The 21,023-nt window shown below is 37.5% G+C and overlaps 1 protein-coding gene across 4 annotated transcripts in view; it reads left to right on the top strand.

The window, feature by feature from the left end:
• Positions 1–21,023, top strand: part of HDAC9 (histone deacetylase 9) — a 911,013-nt gene that overhangs the window by 874,467 nt on the left and 15,523 nt on the right. For all 4 annotated transcript variants that reach the window (XM_054496835.2, XM_063667493.1, XM_063667495.1 and 1 more), the window contains exon 24: positions 528–612. In XM_054496835.2, coding sequence (XP_054352810.1) covers positions 528–612 — 85 coding nt within the window. The remainder of the gene's footprint in view (positions 1–527; positions 613–21,023) is intronic.

The following is a 21,023-nucleotide window of genomic DNA, read 5'->3' as shown; positions in this document are numbered from 1 at the left end:
TGAACCCTTTGTCTTCTACTTTATTCAATGGCCTTTGAATAAAAGCAGCTGTGTCTCGTGGCTTTCTATCATGAAGTGTTCAAATGTATAAGGTGGTTAGATGTAAAAACACTGTGAAAGTATGGATAATAGACTGCCTACTTTCTGTCTATTGCAACTTCCCTGAGGTTTTGTTTGCAGGGCCCAGCTGCGTATACAGACATGATGGAATTTGGTTTGTCAGGAACCTACAAAAATTACACAAATAACTCAGATTTTTAATGAATAATGCACAGACATGCACCTGCTTCAGGGACTTCATAGATTAGTCTTGTGACCAATGGAAAAGCCCCTTGGAATTCAATTACATGGATGCAAAACAGAAAATAAAACTGGCTACACTTTTAGAACTAATATCAGCAAAATGTTAACTAGTTCTCAGAGCAAGCTTTTCCTGAGGACTGGGTTGTTTCAGTTTGCTTTGCTTCTGTGAGACTTACTATAAAGTCATAATATTCTGCTCATACTATTATCTACTATTCTTGCAGCTGGAGCCACTTGCAGAAGATATTCTCCACCAAAGCCCGAATATGAATGCTGTTATTTCTTTACAGAAGATCATTGAAATTCAAAGTATGTCTTTAAAGTTTTCTTAAAAATTCTAAGCAGGTAAAACTAACTAAAATTATATTGAGAATTATAGTACAAAGAAACATTTATTTAGAGTTATCATAATTTGCACATGCGTTCTTAAGTATATATCTTACTGTGTTGCTCTTAATGCAGCAATCTTATCTTACACTGATGACAAAACGTACAGACTCTAGATTTAGAATCTTGTTTTTCTCATGTATTTCAGGTATTTGGAATTTTTATCACTATGATCACTAAGCATTTACCCAGAACCATGAAATAAATGCAGAAATTGTGATTTTGTAATCCAATCTTAATGAAGGGTAGTTACCTCCTAATGATGTTGCAATTCAGCAATCATTTACTGATTTATATGTGTCAAGAGAGGAAAAAAAATTAATGAGAAAGCCTCTGTATGGGAAAATCCAACTTAACAAAGCAGGGTTAAGTCATAGACTTTTTTTATTATCCAGTTCCCTTCACACACATACATACACGTAAGCACGCATGGGTGCACGCACATGCTGAAATCAAGCACAAACTAACATGAAGATTAGCATGAAGAGAAAAACCAAAGGGCACTATTAGGTGTCCAGGAGAATTAGGAAAACACTTAGGTTTGCTACTGTCCTGTAGAAGCATTTATTAAGTGCCACTTAAGAAGCCACTTGCCAGCTATCTCTCTGGGTCATTGCCTTTGCTTGTTCAGTAGCAATTTGGAGATATGGGTTGACTGGAGTTAAATTACCCACTTATTTGATACTGTGAATATTTACACATCAGGCTATACAGGAACTAAAAATAATTCTCCACTTCATCTCACTCATGCTGTGACTGAAGGCCATATGTACCTAATAAACATTTATTGACTACATGTCATAACTGAAATAAACTATGAATTTCAAAGACTTTTAGGGAATAGAAAAATAAACCTTCAAATGCTGGGGTGCACTATTCAAGTTTCTGATATAAGCCTAAAGTACAGGAACTGACAAAGACAAAGCAGGGAAGGCTGGAGGTGATTTCATAAGCTTGAGAAGAAAATCCTGTCATTGTCCTGTCTTTGTCTTGTTTCCACTGGGGCTAGATAAAGAGGGTCTATCACATGTCATTCTAGATTTCAAAGCAAGGAATCTTGAAGTGATCTTTGACAGCATCCTCCTCTTCATCCACATGCAATCCAATGTATGCTTTCAGGTCATTAATAGAATGAAAATATCTCAGTTTTTATACGTATTATTATCTTTTTCTGAGCATTGTTTAGCCATTATATACACAGAGTGTTAAAATTGGTTGTTCCTGTGTATATTCTGAGCATATCACTTCAATAGGCATTTTTGAGTCCTTATTACATGTTGATCAATTACCAAGGCACAGAGGTTAGGAAGAGGAATAAGACAGTTTCTGCATCAAGGAGCTAACAGTCCAATGAGTGAGAGACAACCAAGTAAATAATTGCAATACAGTATTCACAGAGTACACTGAGGTCATGGAGAAGGGGCAGTCTGTTTCTTCAGTCCCTTTCAACTGGGGGTGAGAGGGACTGGATAGTAAAGAAGGTTGCTTGACAGTGATGTAGCCTGAGCTTGGTTCTTCAGGGCTGAACAGCATGTTGGATAACTGAAGAAAGAGTGAAAATGCTTTGAAAGGAACGACAGAAGTGAAGGACTCTATTTCCACATAGGTATAAAAAGTCATAATTTCTGTACATCTTTAAAAACTCTACTGTTGCCTTTTATATTGGATCTAATTTCCTAGTAATGATTTTCCACTGCATAGTTTTTTCCTTTCACCACTGATGTTTTCAAGTGACCTCTGCAGTCTGCTCTAGCCAAGCAAACTAGCCAAGCAAACCTGTTTGACTCTTGAAAAAGACTCAATCTACTATCAAAACTTGCTGTAGGAGTATCCTGCCACTAAGGATTGTCAATTCCACTCTTCTGCCCCAAACTGCATTTTACACTACCCAACACTGATCACTTGTCTGTGAAATCCATTTCCTTCTAAACTCTTAATGAGTACCCCACCCAGCTTGGAGCATTACTGATGATCCAATAATGCTATAATTTCTTGAGACCAATATGTGTTGGTTCAGTGGTATATTTATTTTCAATGTTTCTCTTAAAAATATCAAATATTTAAATGTCTGTTAGCTCTGGTTCCTAAATTAGAGGATAATCATCAGGAGGACAGGAATCATATCTTTTTGTCTCTGGATGTCCCTCCAGGAAGGGTTGACAGCAGGTGTGAGGTGCATGGGAGCCTGGCCATTAAAAGTAGGCAGATTTGAGTAGGTAGGACTTGAATAACTCTTCGAGACCATAAACAACAAAGGCCATAAGCAACCAGAACTCCTCCTTCTGAGTCAAGGATATATGGTGTAGTGGACACCGATTTTGGTATACCCAGAAACAATGCACTCTTCACATCTACTCAAAAGGAGTCTGGTTTTATTCATGAATCTTTGCCACCAGATACTGTGCAACTCAGGGGAAGTTCAACTTAGCTCCAACTCCAGGGGAGCTGTTTTTAGTCTAAGTCAGTCAACCCACTTAACAGTGATTGGTTAAGAAATGGGTACGTGACTCAATTCAGGCCAATGAAAATCAGGACTAGCTTTATGGGCATTCAGCCTGCATGGTCACATAGGTCCCACACATAGAAGGGCCCCATCCTTAGTGTAAGGCTCTTGCTGTTGCTGCCTAAAATTCTTACTGCGTTTTAAAGAAGCAGCCCATATTTTCATTTTGTACCAGGCCCTATAAATTCTGTAGCCAGTCCTGATGAAAGTCAAGGTGATGGTGATGTCAAAAAACGTTTACCAAGAAGGAATGAAAGTAGCATCACCACAAGGACAACTTAAATGTTAGTTGAGAGGGCTCTGAATAGTGGGTTGAGGTTGTAAAAGGAAAGAAAACACAAGATCGGAAAGCTATCTCTCACCATTTGAGAAGTGGAGTGAAAATCGGTAGAGAGAAAGTGGTTCAGCACTGTGGCTTTGACCACTGTGTGGTGCATTTTTATGTGGTTATAACTACGTATCTTTGGGGCCACTCTTCTGTACTAAAGGAAGAGAAAAGAGCCCTCTAATGTCCACAGAGCAATAAAATCGAGTGGGTATTTCAGAGTCTCAAACTTCATAATGGCTTGGGAAATTAAAATTATGGGCTCCCTAATTAGTAAACAGTGCTTGATTTCCTTACAAGATACAAAATTGCACTCTTGCTTCTCACTGTTTTATAACCCATGCTTCCATTTCACCTGCTCCTTTGGGACTCCAGGACCCTAATTGTGTTCCTCATTTCTCCTTTGACAGAGAAAGTGGTAGGGACAGGTTACTTAATTTGTGAGACCCAGTTCAAAAGGAAACTGTGTGAACTCTTCCTTGTTAAAAAATTAATAATTTCTAGAGGGTAACAGCAAAGCACTGAACCAAGCATGGGGTCTTTCTGAGAGTGGGGCGCTTCGCAACTGCACAGGTTACCCATTATGAAGCCGCCCCTGAAGGTAGTCTTTGTTCAACAGGAGCACTTCCTCTTCACATACATCTCTGAGTGTTACACAAGTGCCTCCTTTCAACTTTGGGGGGTGTTCAGATTTCAGCTCACCTCCTAGCCCAGGTTCTGAAGGGTTCTTTTGTGCTGCAGTTTGGAACGACAGTATCAGAAAACTATGTTACTGTTGAGAAGCAGGCCTGTAGCATGTGGGAAACATTCAGGCAAGTTTCTAGATAGGCTTATCCCAAGGCACATGGCAAGGTGCTGACAGGTCTCCTGTGAATTTCTTTTTGAGAACTGAGTCCCCCAGCTGAGGGTATGCAGGTGCTGGAGGTGCATTGGCTCCTTGCCTGGCCACATGTATGTGAATATTTTCCAACAGGATCATTTATGTTGTGCTGTCCTTGTTTATGTTGCTCATCTAGCTGAAGAGAAAAGGCCTTACAAGGCCACAGAAGGGCAATGATTTCTCCTGACAGGTGAAGACCCTTCCTGACAGGAGAGGGTCTTGTTCCATCTTAACATGATAGATGGCATTCAAGGGTCAACTATCTTTGAGATGACAAAATGGAAAAAAACTTTCATGTTATTCCTTAAGAAATTAAAAATAGAACTACCATATGATTCAGCCATCTCACTTTCTGAAGACTTATCAGAAAGAATTTAAATTAGAATCTCAAAGAGATGTTAGCACTCCCATGTACGTTGCGGCACTATTCACCATAGCCAAGAGATGGGAGCAACCTGAGTGTTCCTCAGTGGATGAGTGGGCAAAGAAAATGTTGTATAGACATAAAATAGAATATTATTCAGACCTACAAAAGGAAATTCTGCAATACGTGGCAACTTAGCACAATATCTTTTGATGGCAGATATTATTTCTGCTGTGTTCCTGTTTGTTTTTAATTGCCATATCTTTTGCCCAGTCTCTGGCATGTATTAGGTGCTCTGCAAATGTGTGTTGAATGAATGAATCAGCTAGTCTGTCAATGTTTGCCACATTTTTCTTCTAAGCCTGGATTGATTTTTGTAACTAACCTCACATATTTATACTCCTTGGCACACTCATGCAGAATGAGGGATTAAGAAGACCAAGCAAAATACATGAGAGTCCATTTCTTCTCCTTCACGACCCACAAGGATGAGTCATTTCTAAGTTAGGAAGAACATGGATTATTTTTGTGAGTTGCCATTTCCATGGGTAAGCTTGGGGTGACAATTCTCAGAGCTGGATCTAGCACTTGGCTAACTTGCTGTAATAATCAACAAGTGATGCCAGTAACGAGTCAGCACAGAGTGAGATAAAGAACTCTCATATGGATGTTTCCTTTCCTGAAACCCACCCTAGTGATTTACAGTGTCCATGCACCGTTGAATTCTTTCACTTTTCTGCATGGCATGGTGGGTGCCAGGGTTCTAAAACACCACTCTTTATACCAGTGCTGGCCCATTGTAACTTTTTCACAGATTTGGGAGGGGAGGAACCGTGAAGTGAGTTTTCCATAAAAGTAAATTTATTTAGTTTGAAAGACTATCACTTTAAGTTCTAAAAACAAATAATGAATGATATTGATATTAATCTGTGAAACCCCAAAATATGAGAACAAGTATAGAGCCATAGTTTCCTTTTATTTATTTAAATTTCTTAGTGAGAAAAGCATTCCTTTTAAGTGTCAACCAATTTTGTAGACTTCTTGAATGATAATAATCATAATCATAGCATCTTTTGTTTTGTGGATCAAGGAAACATATATATGCACAAGGGTTTGAGGATTCTTTCACAATTTTGCTGCAACCCTGCAGTGGTTTGCCTCTGATAAGTTGAAAAACACCAGTGTAGGAGACTTTAAAATGATACGAATTCCATTGTAATCTTCTCCTGCACTCAACAACCATGTGACAATGAGCAAGCCACTTGTTTGACGAAATTCACCAGGAATGACATGGCACATCACTAGAATTGCTTTTCTAAGTTGGTGCTACTGTGACAACAAAGTGGCAAATAGGCAGAAGAATCCTAAAAGAACAGTAGGAATTTTCTGCCTGCCCCATTTCAGTTTTCCCCACTCTACGGATTATTCCTTATTTAGTGAATTGAGGTCTTTTTAGAATTTCTTATTATGCCAACCAAGGCAAAATGGTGGCAAAAGCAAGAATGAGGAATGGACAGTACCTGCAATTTCACCGTATGTTCTTGTCAAATGTGTTCTACATAAATAGAGGAGAAATTTCCATGTTTCTTGTATATAAAATTTGTGAGTATAACTAATCCTCTATTGTTTTAAACACACACACACACACACACACACACACAGAGTATTATTTAGGGCAATGAGAAGTGAATTTATAATCCTCAGAATTTATCCAACTTTTGAGGACAATTTGAAAATGGACATGATTTCCTTTGTTGCAGGGGAATGTTACAAGTAACTATGTAATTGACTAAAGCATAATCAGTTATCTCCACGGTTCCATACCAGCAATGCACAGAGCACACTCTCACACATTCTAGAGTAATAAGAATGAAATCAGATTTTCCCTGGGAGATGAGAGGCAAGTATATTTGACACCTACTCCTTGTCAGAACTGTGCTTGATTTATGTTTTGTATATGTGTTTTTGAGTGAATGACGTCTTGCTTCTCCTCCTCTTCCCCTATGTTATTCTTATTCTTTACTCTTATTCTTCCTCCTCTTCCTATTATTATTACTAATATTATTATTATATCTATAGTTCTGGGAACTAGTCAGAAGTAACAACTGATACTAGAAAAGAACAAAGGAATGCTGATTTTGTTGATTTTACTTTTTATTATATTTCCAATGGGAGATAACTCATTGGTAAAATAAAATACTAAATAAACACTGTCAATGTATTAGAATGAATAATCAAAATATGTGGTACCTAGTTTTCTTGGCGATTAAGAGAACTGGTTATGAATTGAAGGAAAAGGCTATAAAAGTAAAATAAGACGGTATTTTATGTAATGTTACCGTAAAGATAACAACCATTGTCTTCTTTTATCTGAAATACCATCCTCTCCCATCATTATAATATCCTCTACCTACCCCAGTCCAAGGAGAAGGGGCGTTTACATCAGATAATCCAGGAGAAAATCCAAATTGTTTCTAAGCTGAAAGGAATTTGTATATATCTCTTGTTGGCAGGGGGGATGTTATCCAATGTTTTGACTTCATGGGGCTATGTACACAACTAAAAGTGTTGTTTCTCCAGATTGCAACGTGTGCTGCATAAATTATCTCACAGACTTTACTAGCTTCTTGACTGCACACCAAAATTCTAACTCAAACTCAGTTTTTCTTCTTTCTTTTTGTCCCCATCTATTTCATTTTGATTTTTTTCGTATGTCTCTTCTCCTTTGTCTTCCATTTCCATCCTATTGAGATCCAGGGGAGAAGGACAAGAAGGTATTCCCAATATTGGAAAGGAGCTTTTAGCTCATAGTCATTTGAGGTTTTATTTCAAGCAGGGAAGAAGCATGATAAAGCCTGCAAATCAAAAGATCACAGTGCTTGCTCTGAAGACAGGAGATTAGCAGTGCTTATTGTCAGATGTGAGCAGTTTAATTCAGAAGTAGAATTGGTATAATATGGTAATTAACTGACAGGGAGAGGATTAATAATGTCTGGGTTTTCTGGCTTGGAAAACTAAGATGATGGTGGTGATCAGCTCCCACGATAGGAAATTGTGAAGAAAGAAAAGATTTGAAAGGAAATGAAAAATATTAGACTTAAGAAAAAGACACTTTGCTGATCGAAAGTCTTAACGATTCGGGGAGAAGGCAGTATCCTCCGGAATATACATTTTCACTGTATTGAAGTTACGGAGGAAGATTGGATGAAATTATTTACACAATACAAAACCTGTAAGATGTTAGCAAATAATAAAATAATGTAATAATATTGAGTGCTTACAGTGTGTGAGGTACTATTAAAAATTAATTTGTTTAATCTTCTCTACCCTGTAAAGTAGTGACTATTTTCATTCCCATTTTATAGTAAAGTAAACTGAGGCACATCAAGGTTCATTGTATTCCCCAAGGTTACACAGCTAATGAGTGGGCGAAAGCAAGATCATAAACCAAGCAGTCTAGATCCAGTCTTCCCTCTCGGCCTCTAAGTTACACTACGTCACAAATAAGTTCATTCCTTTTGCAATTTTTGTGTAGAGTTTTTCCCATTTCTTCCCAAAGTGACATATTTAGACAAAATTTAAGTTAAGTTCAAATTAGGAATTTGGGAAGTTCTGGCTAATTGAGATTTAGCCACAGTCAGTTCTGGAAGCTCAGTGCCAAATTACAAGGAGCCATGGAGCTGTGCGTCCACTTTTGAGCCCATTATAAACTTGTAAAATACATCTAATCAGAAAAAAATGCAAGGATTGGCAGAATTTCAAATCCCTGCCCTGTTGAGTTTAAAGCCCTGACTGTTGTCAGGTGTGAGCTGCTATTTGTCATATATTCTTTGGCTTTAGACAGAGGTCTTGACGTTAGAGTCCTGGGCCAGGCAGACCCTCATTGAAGAAAAGCAGCATTAGGCATTTTCCCGCTATTAACCCTGCCAACCCTCGCTTGTATCACAGCCAGGTCAGACTTGTACACATGGCTTTGTGAAAGTTGATTTTGAACTTCTAATTAACCATTTTCTTCAAATGTTGAAAGTCTGGTTGTTGTGTTGGTGGTGCCCTAATAGTAGAATGTATCAGAATAAAAAAGAAAAATCTGCCATCTGCTACGAGACACAATTTTGGGGGGTATTTTTTATTCCAACTGCATCTGCAATTTTTTTTTCACTCACACATCTACCAAGGGAAAACTAATTAAACCAAGAAAATAAAACTATGCATGCTTCTAGGACTGAAAACTCTTTGTGGATTATGAAAGAGTAGGAATAGTTTGTGATCACATACTCAGGTGTTAGCACCCAGATCAATCTCACACACACACATGATACCATGATACCATTCACTGAGAATAGGACATACTAGAAGAAAATCAGGTTTAAGGGAAGATCGTTTCCTAAGTATTTACATATATTATCTCTAGTCCTCACATAATTCTGCAATACACAGTTCTTTCCTCATTTTGTTTGAATAACTTGAGACTTATTAAGTTTAGGTAGCTTGTTTAAGTTCTTCCTACTGGTAAGCAGTAAAACTAAGATTTTAATCCTGGTCTTACTGTGATGTCAAAGCCCACTTTCTTTCTATTAAAGCATCTATGTGACCTTCCTGTTCCCACTCCATTTCAAAAATGAGAACAGAGTTCTACCAGATTTCCTCTTCCCAGGTATAGACACTATAACGGGCGTCTCCTAAAATGTAATAGAGTCTGCGTACATTAAAACAATCTATTGTAATACATTATTGGGCTCGCTAGAATGTCAGCAAATAAGAGAGCGGAAAAAGCATAAGCTGAAATTTAATAAGGAGCAGTAAGTAACACAAAAAAGGGAAATATCTCTGAAGCAAATAATGGCATCAGTGCTATAATGCAGAAGAAATCTTAAGATCTGCATCAAAGGGATATGAATTTGATAGATACTAAAGAGTTTTGATCTTTGTCCACTCCTGGGTTCTGGAGGAAGCCAGTAAAATTCCTTCCTGGAGGAATGTATTTCTAATTTAGACCCTCAATATATGCAGAGATCAAGCCCAAGAAAATATGAACTCAAATACATCAATACATACATATTTAAATAAATGAATAAAATCCAATGCACAATAACATAAGGCACTAGGGAGAGTCGGCAGAAATGAGATATATCAGAATAATAAGACTTATTTGTGGAGTTAAAATGGAGAAGGAGGATTACTTTCAAATACTGATAATAGATAAAGAATATTTATTTATTTTCACTTCTTCATGGAAACCCACTAAAACAATAATAGAGTTTTCTTTTTTTCTAAAGACATAAACTCCTATGGATAAAGAGTGAGAAAGGAAACCATCCGTTACTGTCTTAGCAGACCTAAAAAAGGTGAATCCTAAAGCAACACTAGCAAGCATATCTCTGATGGGATGGATATATCAGGCTATTGTACCCATATGCCATAAATTGTTGACTTGCACACCTAAGGCACTGTTTCATTGTCTAGTTTTTAATTCCTCATTTCTCCTCATTCATTGCCCTTTCCTGTCTTCACTTCTTTTTCCATTCAGCATTAAAATTATAACATTCATTTGCCCTTCTACCTTTCAATCTACCTTACCAGCAATCCTGCCCTTCAACTTTACCCATCTAAGAAAATCTGAACCCTGGATATATACGACAAACAACTTTCCCTAACGCTGGTCTTCCAGAGATTTCCCCAATGCAGGTCTTCAAGAGATTGTCATGATGTATAGCAGTTTGACCTCTTAGAGACATAATTACCAAATCTAAATGGGCCAATTACCATTCTACTGCTTTCTACTCTTGACCCAACTTACCTTCTTTCAGTTCTTTTAGTGTGCTATTTTTCCACCTTCCTCAAGACCTTCATATATTTTTTTCCTGCTATTATTCTCTTTGACTACTTAACTCCTATACATAGTTCATATCTCAGCTTAATTGTCCCTTGATCAGATATACACCTTCTGATTATCAATTAAGATCAGATTTTTTTTCAAATTTCATAGAATGCAGTACCTTCATTTCAGTAGCTTATTTCAGTGTGAGACATGTACTCGTAGAGCATGATCATTTGATTAATGGCAACCTGTAAGATCTATGAAAGTATCCATATTCCTGCATTTCCAATATCAGAATGCTTGGTAGGTAATAAAATCGAAAAGTAAGAGTATATTACTCCATTCTCACATTGTTTTAAACAACTGCCCAACACTGGGCAATTTATAAAGAAAAGAGATTTAATTGACTCAGAGTTCCATAGGGCTGGGAAGGCCTCAGGAAACTTATAATCATGATGGAAGGGAAAGAGACATATCTTACATGGTGGCAGGTGAGAGAGAGCAAATGTGTGGCGGAGGAACTGTCAGACACATAAAACCATCAGATCTCCTGAGAACTCACTGACTACCGTGAGAACAGCATGGGGGACAGCACCGCCATGATTCAATCACCTCCCACCAGGTCTCTCCTTCAACACGTGGGGATTATGAGGATTACAATTCAAGATAAGATTTGTGTGGCGGCACAAAGCCTAACCATATCACGGAGTGATAGAAACAATCCTTTGAATACAATTTGGTTTCCTTTGTAGGGAAATTGAGATAAAATGGACTGGTCATCCTGACAGTAATAGTATAGCCCTTATAAAAGCTATACTTCTTTGGTGAGTTAACAAATTAGCTTTGCAGTTTATTCATAAATAGCTTCTGATTAATGTACTCACAGCTCCATATCCAAGAGACTGACTCTTTCCCAGAAGATGAGTATTCATTTCATCTAATACCCCTTAATCTGGCTTCATGCTTGCTAAGAAAACCGGAATATCCATGTTTGTCTATGTACAGGGAGATAATTCACTATTCATGTTGGCACCATTATTTCCAGGACATGGGATAGCTTATTACTCAATAAAAGTTAATTTTCAAAAAAAGATTGGTTTCTAATGCAACATTCAAAGCATTTTAGTAATATGTGTCTCAGGGCTTGAATATATCAAAACATTGACAAAGAGGACGCTTGAGATGTATGAAAGGAACAATTCCTACCAAGTTTTCCTTACATCTGTTACATGTTGGGAGATTATCTTGGTTTGGCTTCTACCAGAAACAGATCCTGATACACAAGGAGTCATGTACAAGTAATTTATTTGCAGGTGCAGGCATAGGGAGAAAAGGAAGAGGAATAGTGAAGTGTGACAAGAAAAGAAATGAAGTGTCATTTGCTCAAGTATCCTTGTAGGTATCTAGAGTTTAATTCCTCTGGGGAAATTCTGAGAGCTGATGTAAAACACATAGCTCAGAGTTATTTCATGTGAGCTGCGAGGGAGCAGAGAAATTTATGCTCCAACTCCAAACAGTTATTGCCTGAATACTGCTCCTGGGGGACACTATTACCCTGACATTTCTGGCCAATCATAGAGCAAAAACTCTCCAGGGGCACTGAAAACTGTCCTGAAAAGACATGCTGGTTCTGGCGAATGGAAATGAGGTTGTGTGCACTCAATTAGTAAGGGGCGGGACATGTGGATGAGGCCCTGACAGTGGCTGCTACAATGACAGTTCTTTCTTGTCTGCCACAGACGGTCTTGGTTTATGTCTGTAGTCTCAACATCTCATCCAGATACCGTTTGTTTCCGATTTTTCATTCTGAATGAAGTATTATTATCTATAGTTTTATTAAGTGAGTAAGGATGGATGTGTTACACCTATACTTTGCTTTAGCTTCTATCATTGTTTCGTCTGGTTGTATGAGAAATGCGTGGAAAGTAAATATAATTTTTACTTTGAACACATGGTTAAATCTATACAAAATACAATTGATAACCCATCTCTCTTTTCCAGGTCCTTTTCTGATTTAACTAGTGCTTCCCTTTTAAGAAAAGCGTGCAGGGTCCTCATGGATACCAGTTGTAAATGACGTCTAAATTTCTGATCTGGGAGGTAAAGGAAGAAATTCTCAACATTGCTGCCACTTGGCACACCAGTCATGGGTGCTGTAGTCAGTGCTGTAGCTTGTGACATGCATGAAGCTACCAAGCTGTTAGAAGATAGAGTTAGGGGCCGGGAGCCGGTGGCTCACGCCTGTAATCCTAGCACTTTGTGAGGCCGTGGCGGGCAGATCATGAGGTCAGGTGTTCAAGACCAGCCTGCCACCATGATGAACCCTGTCTCTACTAAAAAATACAAAAATTAGCTGGGCATGGTGGTGCGCACCTGTAATCCCAGCTACTCATGAGGCTGAGGCAGGAGAATTGCTTGAACCCGGGAGGCAGAGGTTACCATGAATGGAGATTGCACCACCGCGCTCCAGCCTGGGTGACAGAGCGAGACTCCGACTCAAAAAACAAACAAACCAAAAAGAAGACAGAGTTAGGGAAAAATTCGAGAAATCAGCAGTTAGGTGTGAATAAAATATGTTCAGGAAATGGAAAGGACCAGCCTTCCATACAGCATTTACACTCTCAATACTTTTGCTACAGAGATTTTGTCAATTATTATACATTGCAACTTCACTATGTATATATTTGTTTTATGTTTTGTTACATATTTTAATTTTGCTATCAACATTATTGGCTGAAATGAGCTCACAAACAAGTGTGAATGAGAATTTTAAAAATCAGTGCTCTACTTCTGTCTCCCAAGCGAGTTGATAATGAATATGTAACTTGAACAAAATGTTTGTCAATATTCATTATTCGTCAGGAGGACAGAGCAAAATCACAGACAAACACTGAAGACACAATGCTGTTAAAGAAGCAGCAGTTAAAACTTTAAAATTTAGTTATTATTGACCAAAACAAAACAAAAATAAAAACTAAAACCAAAAGGAACAATTTAAGAAGTGCAGTTGCAGAGGGTGCATTTATGTAACATTCTATGAAGCATTACTTTTTATTTAGATAAAATGACTATGATTAAAAATTTTGTAAATCGATTTTCAGTTTCTAGTATTACTTTTAAAAGTTCAGGAGTGAGGTAATAATTCCTCTTGACTCCATTAGTATAATTTCTTGCTAATGATACAGTGTCCTTAATTGCTTCAAACAGAAAAATCACTAAATTCTAATATTTCTTCTTTATTTTTCATTCAATTTATGGAATCAAAGCAAAACTCTTGTAAATAAAGTTGCCCCCCAAAAAAAGCAGGGCATTATTGTGAAAGCTATTTGTTATAAATTTTGGTAACAGTGTAACACTGATAATAAAATCATTTGGTTTTGCATTGATATACAAATTTAAATTTTGGTGGAACACAACATCTTATAGAGCAGGAATGTACTTAGCATTACTTATGGAGCACACAATGTTTATAAATAACTTAATAATAAGATTTAATTATAAAGTTAATGACATTTAATAACAATCTCTTAAAAACCTAAACAAGCTTGATATTCTACCAATGAAAATCTAACCTACTGTCAAAATTTTAAAACTCTTTACATAAACATAGGGTAAATAAAATACACTGTTTTAGATATGTGACAGATGAGGACAGTTAAAAACAAAAAAGAAACTTCAGGCTGGGCACAGTGGCTCATGCCTGTAATCCCAGCACTTTCGGAGGCCGAGGCGGGTGGATCACCTGGGGTTGGGAGTTTGAGACCAGCCTGACCAACTTGGAGAAACCCCGTCTCTACTAAAAATACAAAATTAGCCAGGCATGGTGGCATATGCCTGTAATCCCAGCTACTCGGGAGGCTGAGGCAAGAGAATCACTTGAACCCGGGAGGCGGAGGATGCAGTGAGCCGAGATCGCGCCATTGCACTCCAGCCTGAGCAACAAGAGCAAAACTCCGCCTAAAAAAAAAAAAGAAAGAAAGAAAAAAGAAACTTCAGCAAGACAGTTCAAAATTTCTCTCTTAGCTTCCCCTTATCAACCATACTTTAGTAATGTTTGAACATCTATAGTAATATTGAACTATTTTGCAAATTAGCTTTCTGAATTTTTATATTTTTCCAATTAGTTGGAAATCAAAAATATTCAATAAGTGGACCTCTAACCCCATGTATGAAAGAGTAACTGCTATCAAAGTTGCCCTTTGATCAGAAACAAGAGAAAACTATATACAGATAGAGATAGAGAGATATATGATACAGATAGAGATAAAAAGATATCTAATGTTCCATACATATATGGAACACTGTCTCTCAGACATTGGCCTACAGGCAATGAAGAAACAAAATGAGTACCACAGATTCCAGGGGTAACTGACTAGAGGAAGTTTCCAGGCTGCAGCATAGAGAAGAATAACCCAAATAGGGTCCAATGGTATTACTGAGTTGAGAATAAAGCCATTAAAGTTACAGAATCAGTTTATCACTGGGCGCAGTGGCTCAAGCCTGTAATCCCAGCACTTTGGGAGGCCAAGGCGGGCAGATCACGAGGTCAGGAGATCGATACCATCCTGGCTAACAGGGTGAAACCCCGTCTCTACTAAAAATACAAAAAATTAGCTGGGCGTGGTGGCGGGCGACTGTAGTCCCAGCTATGCAGGAGGCTGAGCCAGGAGAATGGCGTGAACCCGGGAGGCGGAGCTTGCAGTGAGCCGAGATCTCTCCACTGCACTCCAGCCTGGGCGACAGAGCGAGACTCCCTCTCAAAAAAAAAAAAAAAAAAAAAAGAGAATCACTTTATCCTCTAAATAAAGGAGGATAAAGTGGCTAGAATTTGTGAGGCAAAATATTGGAGATGAAGTTGCCACACACACACACACACGCACGCGCGCGTGTGCACACAGAGTGCTGCATGTACAGGAGTTTCCTTAATGTTTCATTTGAATAATTTTCTTTACATATATGAGGTGAAACTCCATAAAGCTGAGGAAATAACCCAACAAAAAGTAGTAGGTTAAACAATTCAAGGAGTTCACAGAACTGGGAATAGTTTGCATTAGCCAGAGTGGAGAGATCTTATAATACACAAGGCATCACACAGAGACATCAAAATGGTATCATCTTAGTTATAGGACTAAATTAGCCTTACACTAAAGGCTACATTTTAGCCATCCTAACACAGTGTACAAGTGAGCCTCAAAAGTATTTTGCTAATTGTGAGTAACTTAACTTCATGCTAAAACAAAGTCCAATACTCTCTCAAATAATATGGCAAAATCCAATAGCCAAAAAATGTTCAAATTACCAATGTCAAGATCCAAATGAAAATTACTAGGCATGCAAAAACCTAGGAAAGGGATCACAAAGCAAATCAGTAAACAGAAACTGACTCAGAACGTTAAAAATGTACTTCCAATATGAAGCAGAAAGTGTAAACATAATGAAGAGATAAATTAAAAAGATAAAAACCATGCAAATTGACATTTTAGAGACAAAACATACAACATTTGATATTTTTAAAAGTCCTCAATTTGGCTGGATTAATGGCAGATTATGCAGTACAGACGAAGAAAAATAGTGAAGTTGAAGACATAGCAGTATCTAAATTTGGTAAAATTTTGAAGAGTCAAAAACAACAAAAACTTTTTGACATTTAACTTGTTTGTGTTACATAAAATGTTTGCCAAAGTGGAGTATGCTAAAGGGAGATAAAAGACAGTAACCATGAGACATTTGGAATAAAATAGTTACTCATTTCAGTATTTTAAAAATTAAAAGTGAAAATATTCTGCTTTTAGCAGAAATTGTTCTGAGTTTACCAGGTAGCACCATAGTTGTAGAGACTATTTCTCAATGAAAAATATTGCAGTATCTTGAGAAGGATAAATTAAAGATGCCAAAAATTTCAAACTTATTAACCATACAATTACGTTTTCAAGATTATACGCAATTCTATCAAAAAGGCTGAAGTATTTAGACCCCATTGAAACAAAAAATACATTTTTCATAAGAATGTCAGTATATTGTATCAGTGAGTGATAGAGCTACAAAACTGATTAACATATGTGATATTCAGCAGGAATAATAATTCTGCTTATGTTATTTTCTAAGGTTCAGATAATCAATATAAAGAAGAAGCTAGTAGCCATGCTTTGACAAACATGAATTATGCAATTTTTATTTTTTGAAATGAATTTTAGTTGTAACAATAAATTTTGAATAGGACTATTTTATAGGCCAACTGATAAAAATAATTTCTTGGCCAACAAATATTTCCAAAACATATAATTTTTATTTTTATCCCCATTTAGCCTCAAAATAGCCCCAATTTAGATGAAAAATTACCTGGTCACTCAATTTATGCACCAATTTTCAATGTGTCTTTATTTTTGCATTTAAACAATGTTTTGGATCATGCCAAAGTTCTCTGTTTAGCTGAAAAATTTATCTTACGAATGTATTAAGAAGTTTTAGAAAATCCATAGACCTAGGCTCCTTGTAAGGCCCAGGTGTTGATAATCTCTGTGGTTGAAGGAGATAGCAAGAGGTTAAGATTAGCAGCAGCTTCTTTTCCTATGAGAACCCGGTGTGTAAAGATGAAAGGCAACATCATTCAAATGGAAAGAAGGTAAAAAAAGCAAATTTGAGGAGTGACAGCTCTAAGGCTCCAAAATGATGATGGAATGGGGGATTTCTGGGGTCAGGAAGTTTTCAAAGTAGCAAAGGGATTTGAATTGAGAAAACTTTCGGTAGATAGGTGACTTGTGTAACACAGATTTTCCTGAGTCAACAACTGCCTATTTTTCCAAATTGTCCATTTCTAAGAACAATCTGGTTTATACTGAAGTCCGTTTACAGAGTACCTGCAGGATGCCCTCTCCTGGGTCTTGTGTGACCCAGTGAAACCCCATCTATGGCCCTCACCTCTAACTCTTGACTCTCTACATTCCATTCTCTACTTTTTATCTTTATTGTAGATTCATTATTCATGTTACTTTTGCCAGATAAAAATACAGAATGGTGAAGGCTGGATAGTCCTTAAAAAGTGCTGAAAAGTGGGAAGATTTACATAGTGGGAAAAATGCAGTAAGGATAGAGGATATGACTGAAGAGGGAGTGTGCATGTCCAATTTTAATGGAAAACTCTTCTCTTTTGCCAGTTGCATAGCCATAGGAAAGCAACCCAGTTGTGGCTCATTACTAATATTTGACTTTACGAATAACAGCTCCTGAAAACCCTAGCAGTCAACCTTGGCTCATTTCTAATATGTGATAATGGTGATGTTATTCCTATGCCAATAGATACGACTTTCTTGCACATCCGTTTCTGTAACAGAAGAAAAGACCCTACACATCACATGAAAATATAACCCATAAATTATGGGGTTTGAATTGTCTACATATTGCACAGACAGTGCTGTACCCACTTCCATTTCAATTATTCTCCTCTATGAATAGAGATAGTAGTCTATAAATGCATTATTAATGTAGAATATTTCCCTTGTTTTTATAGACTTTGCCAGAGGCCAAATAGAATTTAGAGTTTTGGGTTATTTCTGAGTCACGAAACTCATACATGTGGATAAAAGCCAAACTTCTAATATTTAATCTTAACTCAGCAGGATATTTTATACACATTAAATTTTATCCAAAAAGGTCTCAAGTATTTTAAATCCTTCCTCGTACTGACATACATATGGGCCAAAATCTAAAGGATCATTGTCAGTCATTCTTCTTAAAAATTGCTCTTAACCATGCATACCTTCTGTCCTGATTGTGTTATGGAAGTAAAGATGTTTGTTTGCGGCCTAGACCTCTCCTCTTGAGAAATAAGACCCAATACTTGAAGATTAAAGCACTTGCTTATTCTAGATGTGCATATTATGTGCAAAGAATGTTTGCTGACCTCTTCAAGAGTTCATAGGCTCATAGAAAAGAAAAGGTTTTCTGCCATAGCAAATTTATTGTAACATCCAAGATTGATATGTAACATGAGATCAGAAGGACCACAATAAGTGAGAATGAGAGCAGGAATAAAACTTTCATATCATTAAGCCTACCACTATTATTTATAAATGTGGAAATTGTGCTCCATTGTGATCCAGTGACTTCTCCCGGATTAGTGTGGGATCTCCAATCTGGAAATACTTTTAGTTAGCTCAATTTTCGATGAGCTTCTTTTTTTTTTTTTTTTGAGATGGAGTCTTGCCCTGTCACCCAGTCTGGAATGCAGTGGCACAATCTTAGCTCACTGCAAACTCGGCCTCCCGGGTTCAAAGGATTCTCCTGCCTCAGGCTCCCGAGTAGCCAGGATTATAGGCATGCACCACCACGCCTGGATATTTTTTGTATTTTTAGTAGAGACAGGGTTTCACCATGTTGGCCAGGCTGGTCTCAAATTCCTGACCTCAAGTGATCCACCCCCCTCAGCCTCCCAAAGTGCTGGGATTACAGGCATGAGCCACCACATCTGGCCTTTGATGAGGTTCTTATTCATACTCTTCAATTAGCCCTGTATCCAGTTTTATGATAGCCTCAATAATTTACCTGGTAAAAGGTACTTGCAATAGTGCAATTTTATGAGAAATTAAGCGTAGAATGAACTAGTTTCAACATGATTGTCTCACACTGTCCAAATACCATAAAGTCAATAAAATGTGGGTCAACTGAATCACATATCTAAAGTACAAGGGTAACGTATCATTTCCAAAGATTATTTCTTTAGTAAGTAATTTGCAATATGCATAATTCTTTTAAGCTGAGAATTTTATAATTGAGCTTTTTGGTATTTTTATGTCTACTGGAAGGTGGGTGAAGGACAGCAGAGTGCAGAGGAAGAGGCAATTTAAAATTAGTGCTGAGTAAGGATTTTAGCTCCTCTGCCTATTAGCCATGTGATCTTCAAAAACACTACCTGACATTGCCTAAATAGTTGTCACCAGAGTTAAATAAAATTACAAATTATAAATGAAGAAACACCTAGCACAGTCTTGGCACATATTTTGTTCTCAATAATGCTAGTTTGTCTTTCCTATAGTCTTTATAATTTGACCCATAAGCTACTAGCCACATGTAGTGTGTTTGTCAGAGTCCCCATGTTAGCCGCCATAGAAAACAAGAAAAGGATGTCATAAGGCATCACTAGCTTTGTAAATGTCATCTGCTAAAATAATGTTTAATAATATTTTGTGTAACTCATTACGATATACGTACTTATAGATGGTATACGGAATTTTCAACTTGGGTAATACTACAATAACATTAACTTGAAAGTAAGTTTAATAGTAGTGGACACCTATGTCAAAAGGTCTTGTTGACATGGAAAGTGGGTGGTGAGACTGAATTTCCTCCCCTAATGTGACATCTGTTCCTTTGTGAAACAGTAAGATAAAGAAAGGCCAATCATGAAATATTAGAGCTGGATAGTATTTGGCATTGTGATCTAGTGAAACTAGGCCCTGGAAATGGAACTGTCAATTCAGAGATAACTTTCAAAGTTGAGAGATGTAGGGTAGGCCAAAGATACATTTTCAACCTCCCAAATCTCTCTTAGCATCTTCTCGTTTCGATTCTGTTACTTCCTTTTGGATTAGACATCATGGTTTCCCACTTGGACTTTTGCCAAGATGTGAAATTCGTCTTCCTGCCACCACTGTTATCACCTTCCAATCCATCACCCATAATCTCTCCAAAGGGATCTTTTAAAAACATAAGCCTGATTCTATACCTTGTCTGCTTAAAATGCCCCCTGATCATCCTCAGGTTGAAGTCCAGGATCATCGGTCTGTCATTCAAGAGTGTGTATTAATTAGCCCTTGCCTACCATTGCAGTCTCATCCATCCCACTCCAGACTCTTCCTATGTTCTAGTCATTCCCAGCAGTTGACGGTCACCCAGTAAAACACAGAGACTCCAGTCTCTGTATACTTGTATGTGCTGTTTCCCCTTCCAGGGATATCCCGTGACCACCATCCCACTCTGCTGAAGATCAAGAAAAGATTCAGAAAGGCAATCAAGACATCAGGATGATCAACTATTAGGTTTTTAGGAGCACATTTGCACTCTAATTTCTAATGATCTTTCAAATACTCAGTCAAGTGTTATTTTTCCTGGCGAGTCTTCCCATACTTTCCCATCGTTTTAAACACATGTTCTACTTATTCCCGTTCAAGGTCAGCATGGGCATTTTACACACAGAATTGTAATTCTTAACTAACAGGGCTGTCTCAACTGGACCATGCATTTCTTGGTGTTAGGGAAGCATCTTTGTGTCCTAAACATGTGGAAAAGCCTTAGCTTCTACAAAATGTTAGTTTTTGGATTCATTGACAGAATTGTTATTGTTTGGTTCAAATTAAAAGCTTTATGATTCTCAGACTTTGGTCAGAATAAGGGATCACAGCAAGTTAAATAGTAATGGACATCTATGTCAGATGGTCTTGTTGGCAT

Source organism: Pongo pygmaeus, chromosome 6 (genome assembly GCF_028885625.2).
Source record: "Pongo pygmaeus isolate AG05252 chromosome 6, NHGRI_mPonPyg2-v2.0_pri, whole genome shotgun sequence".
NCBI classification, from domain to species: Eukaryota; Metazoa; Chordata; class Mammalia; order Primates; family Hominidae; genus Pongo; species Pongo pygmaeus.
The sequence above is the reverse complement of the archived record's forward strand: the minus strand, read 5'-3'. Positions and strand labels throughout refer to the sequence as shown.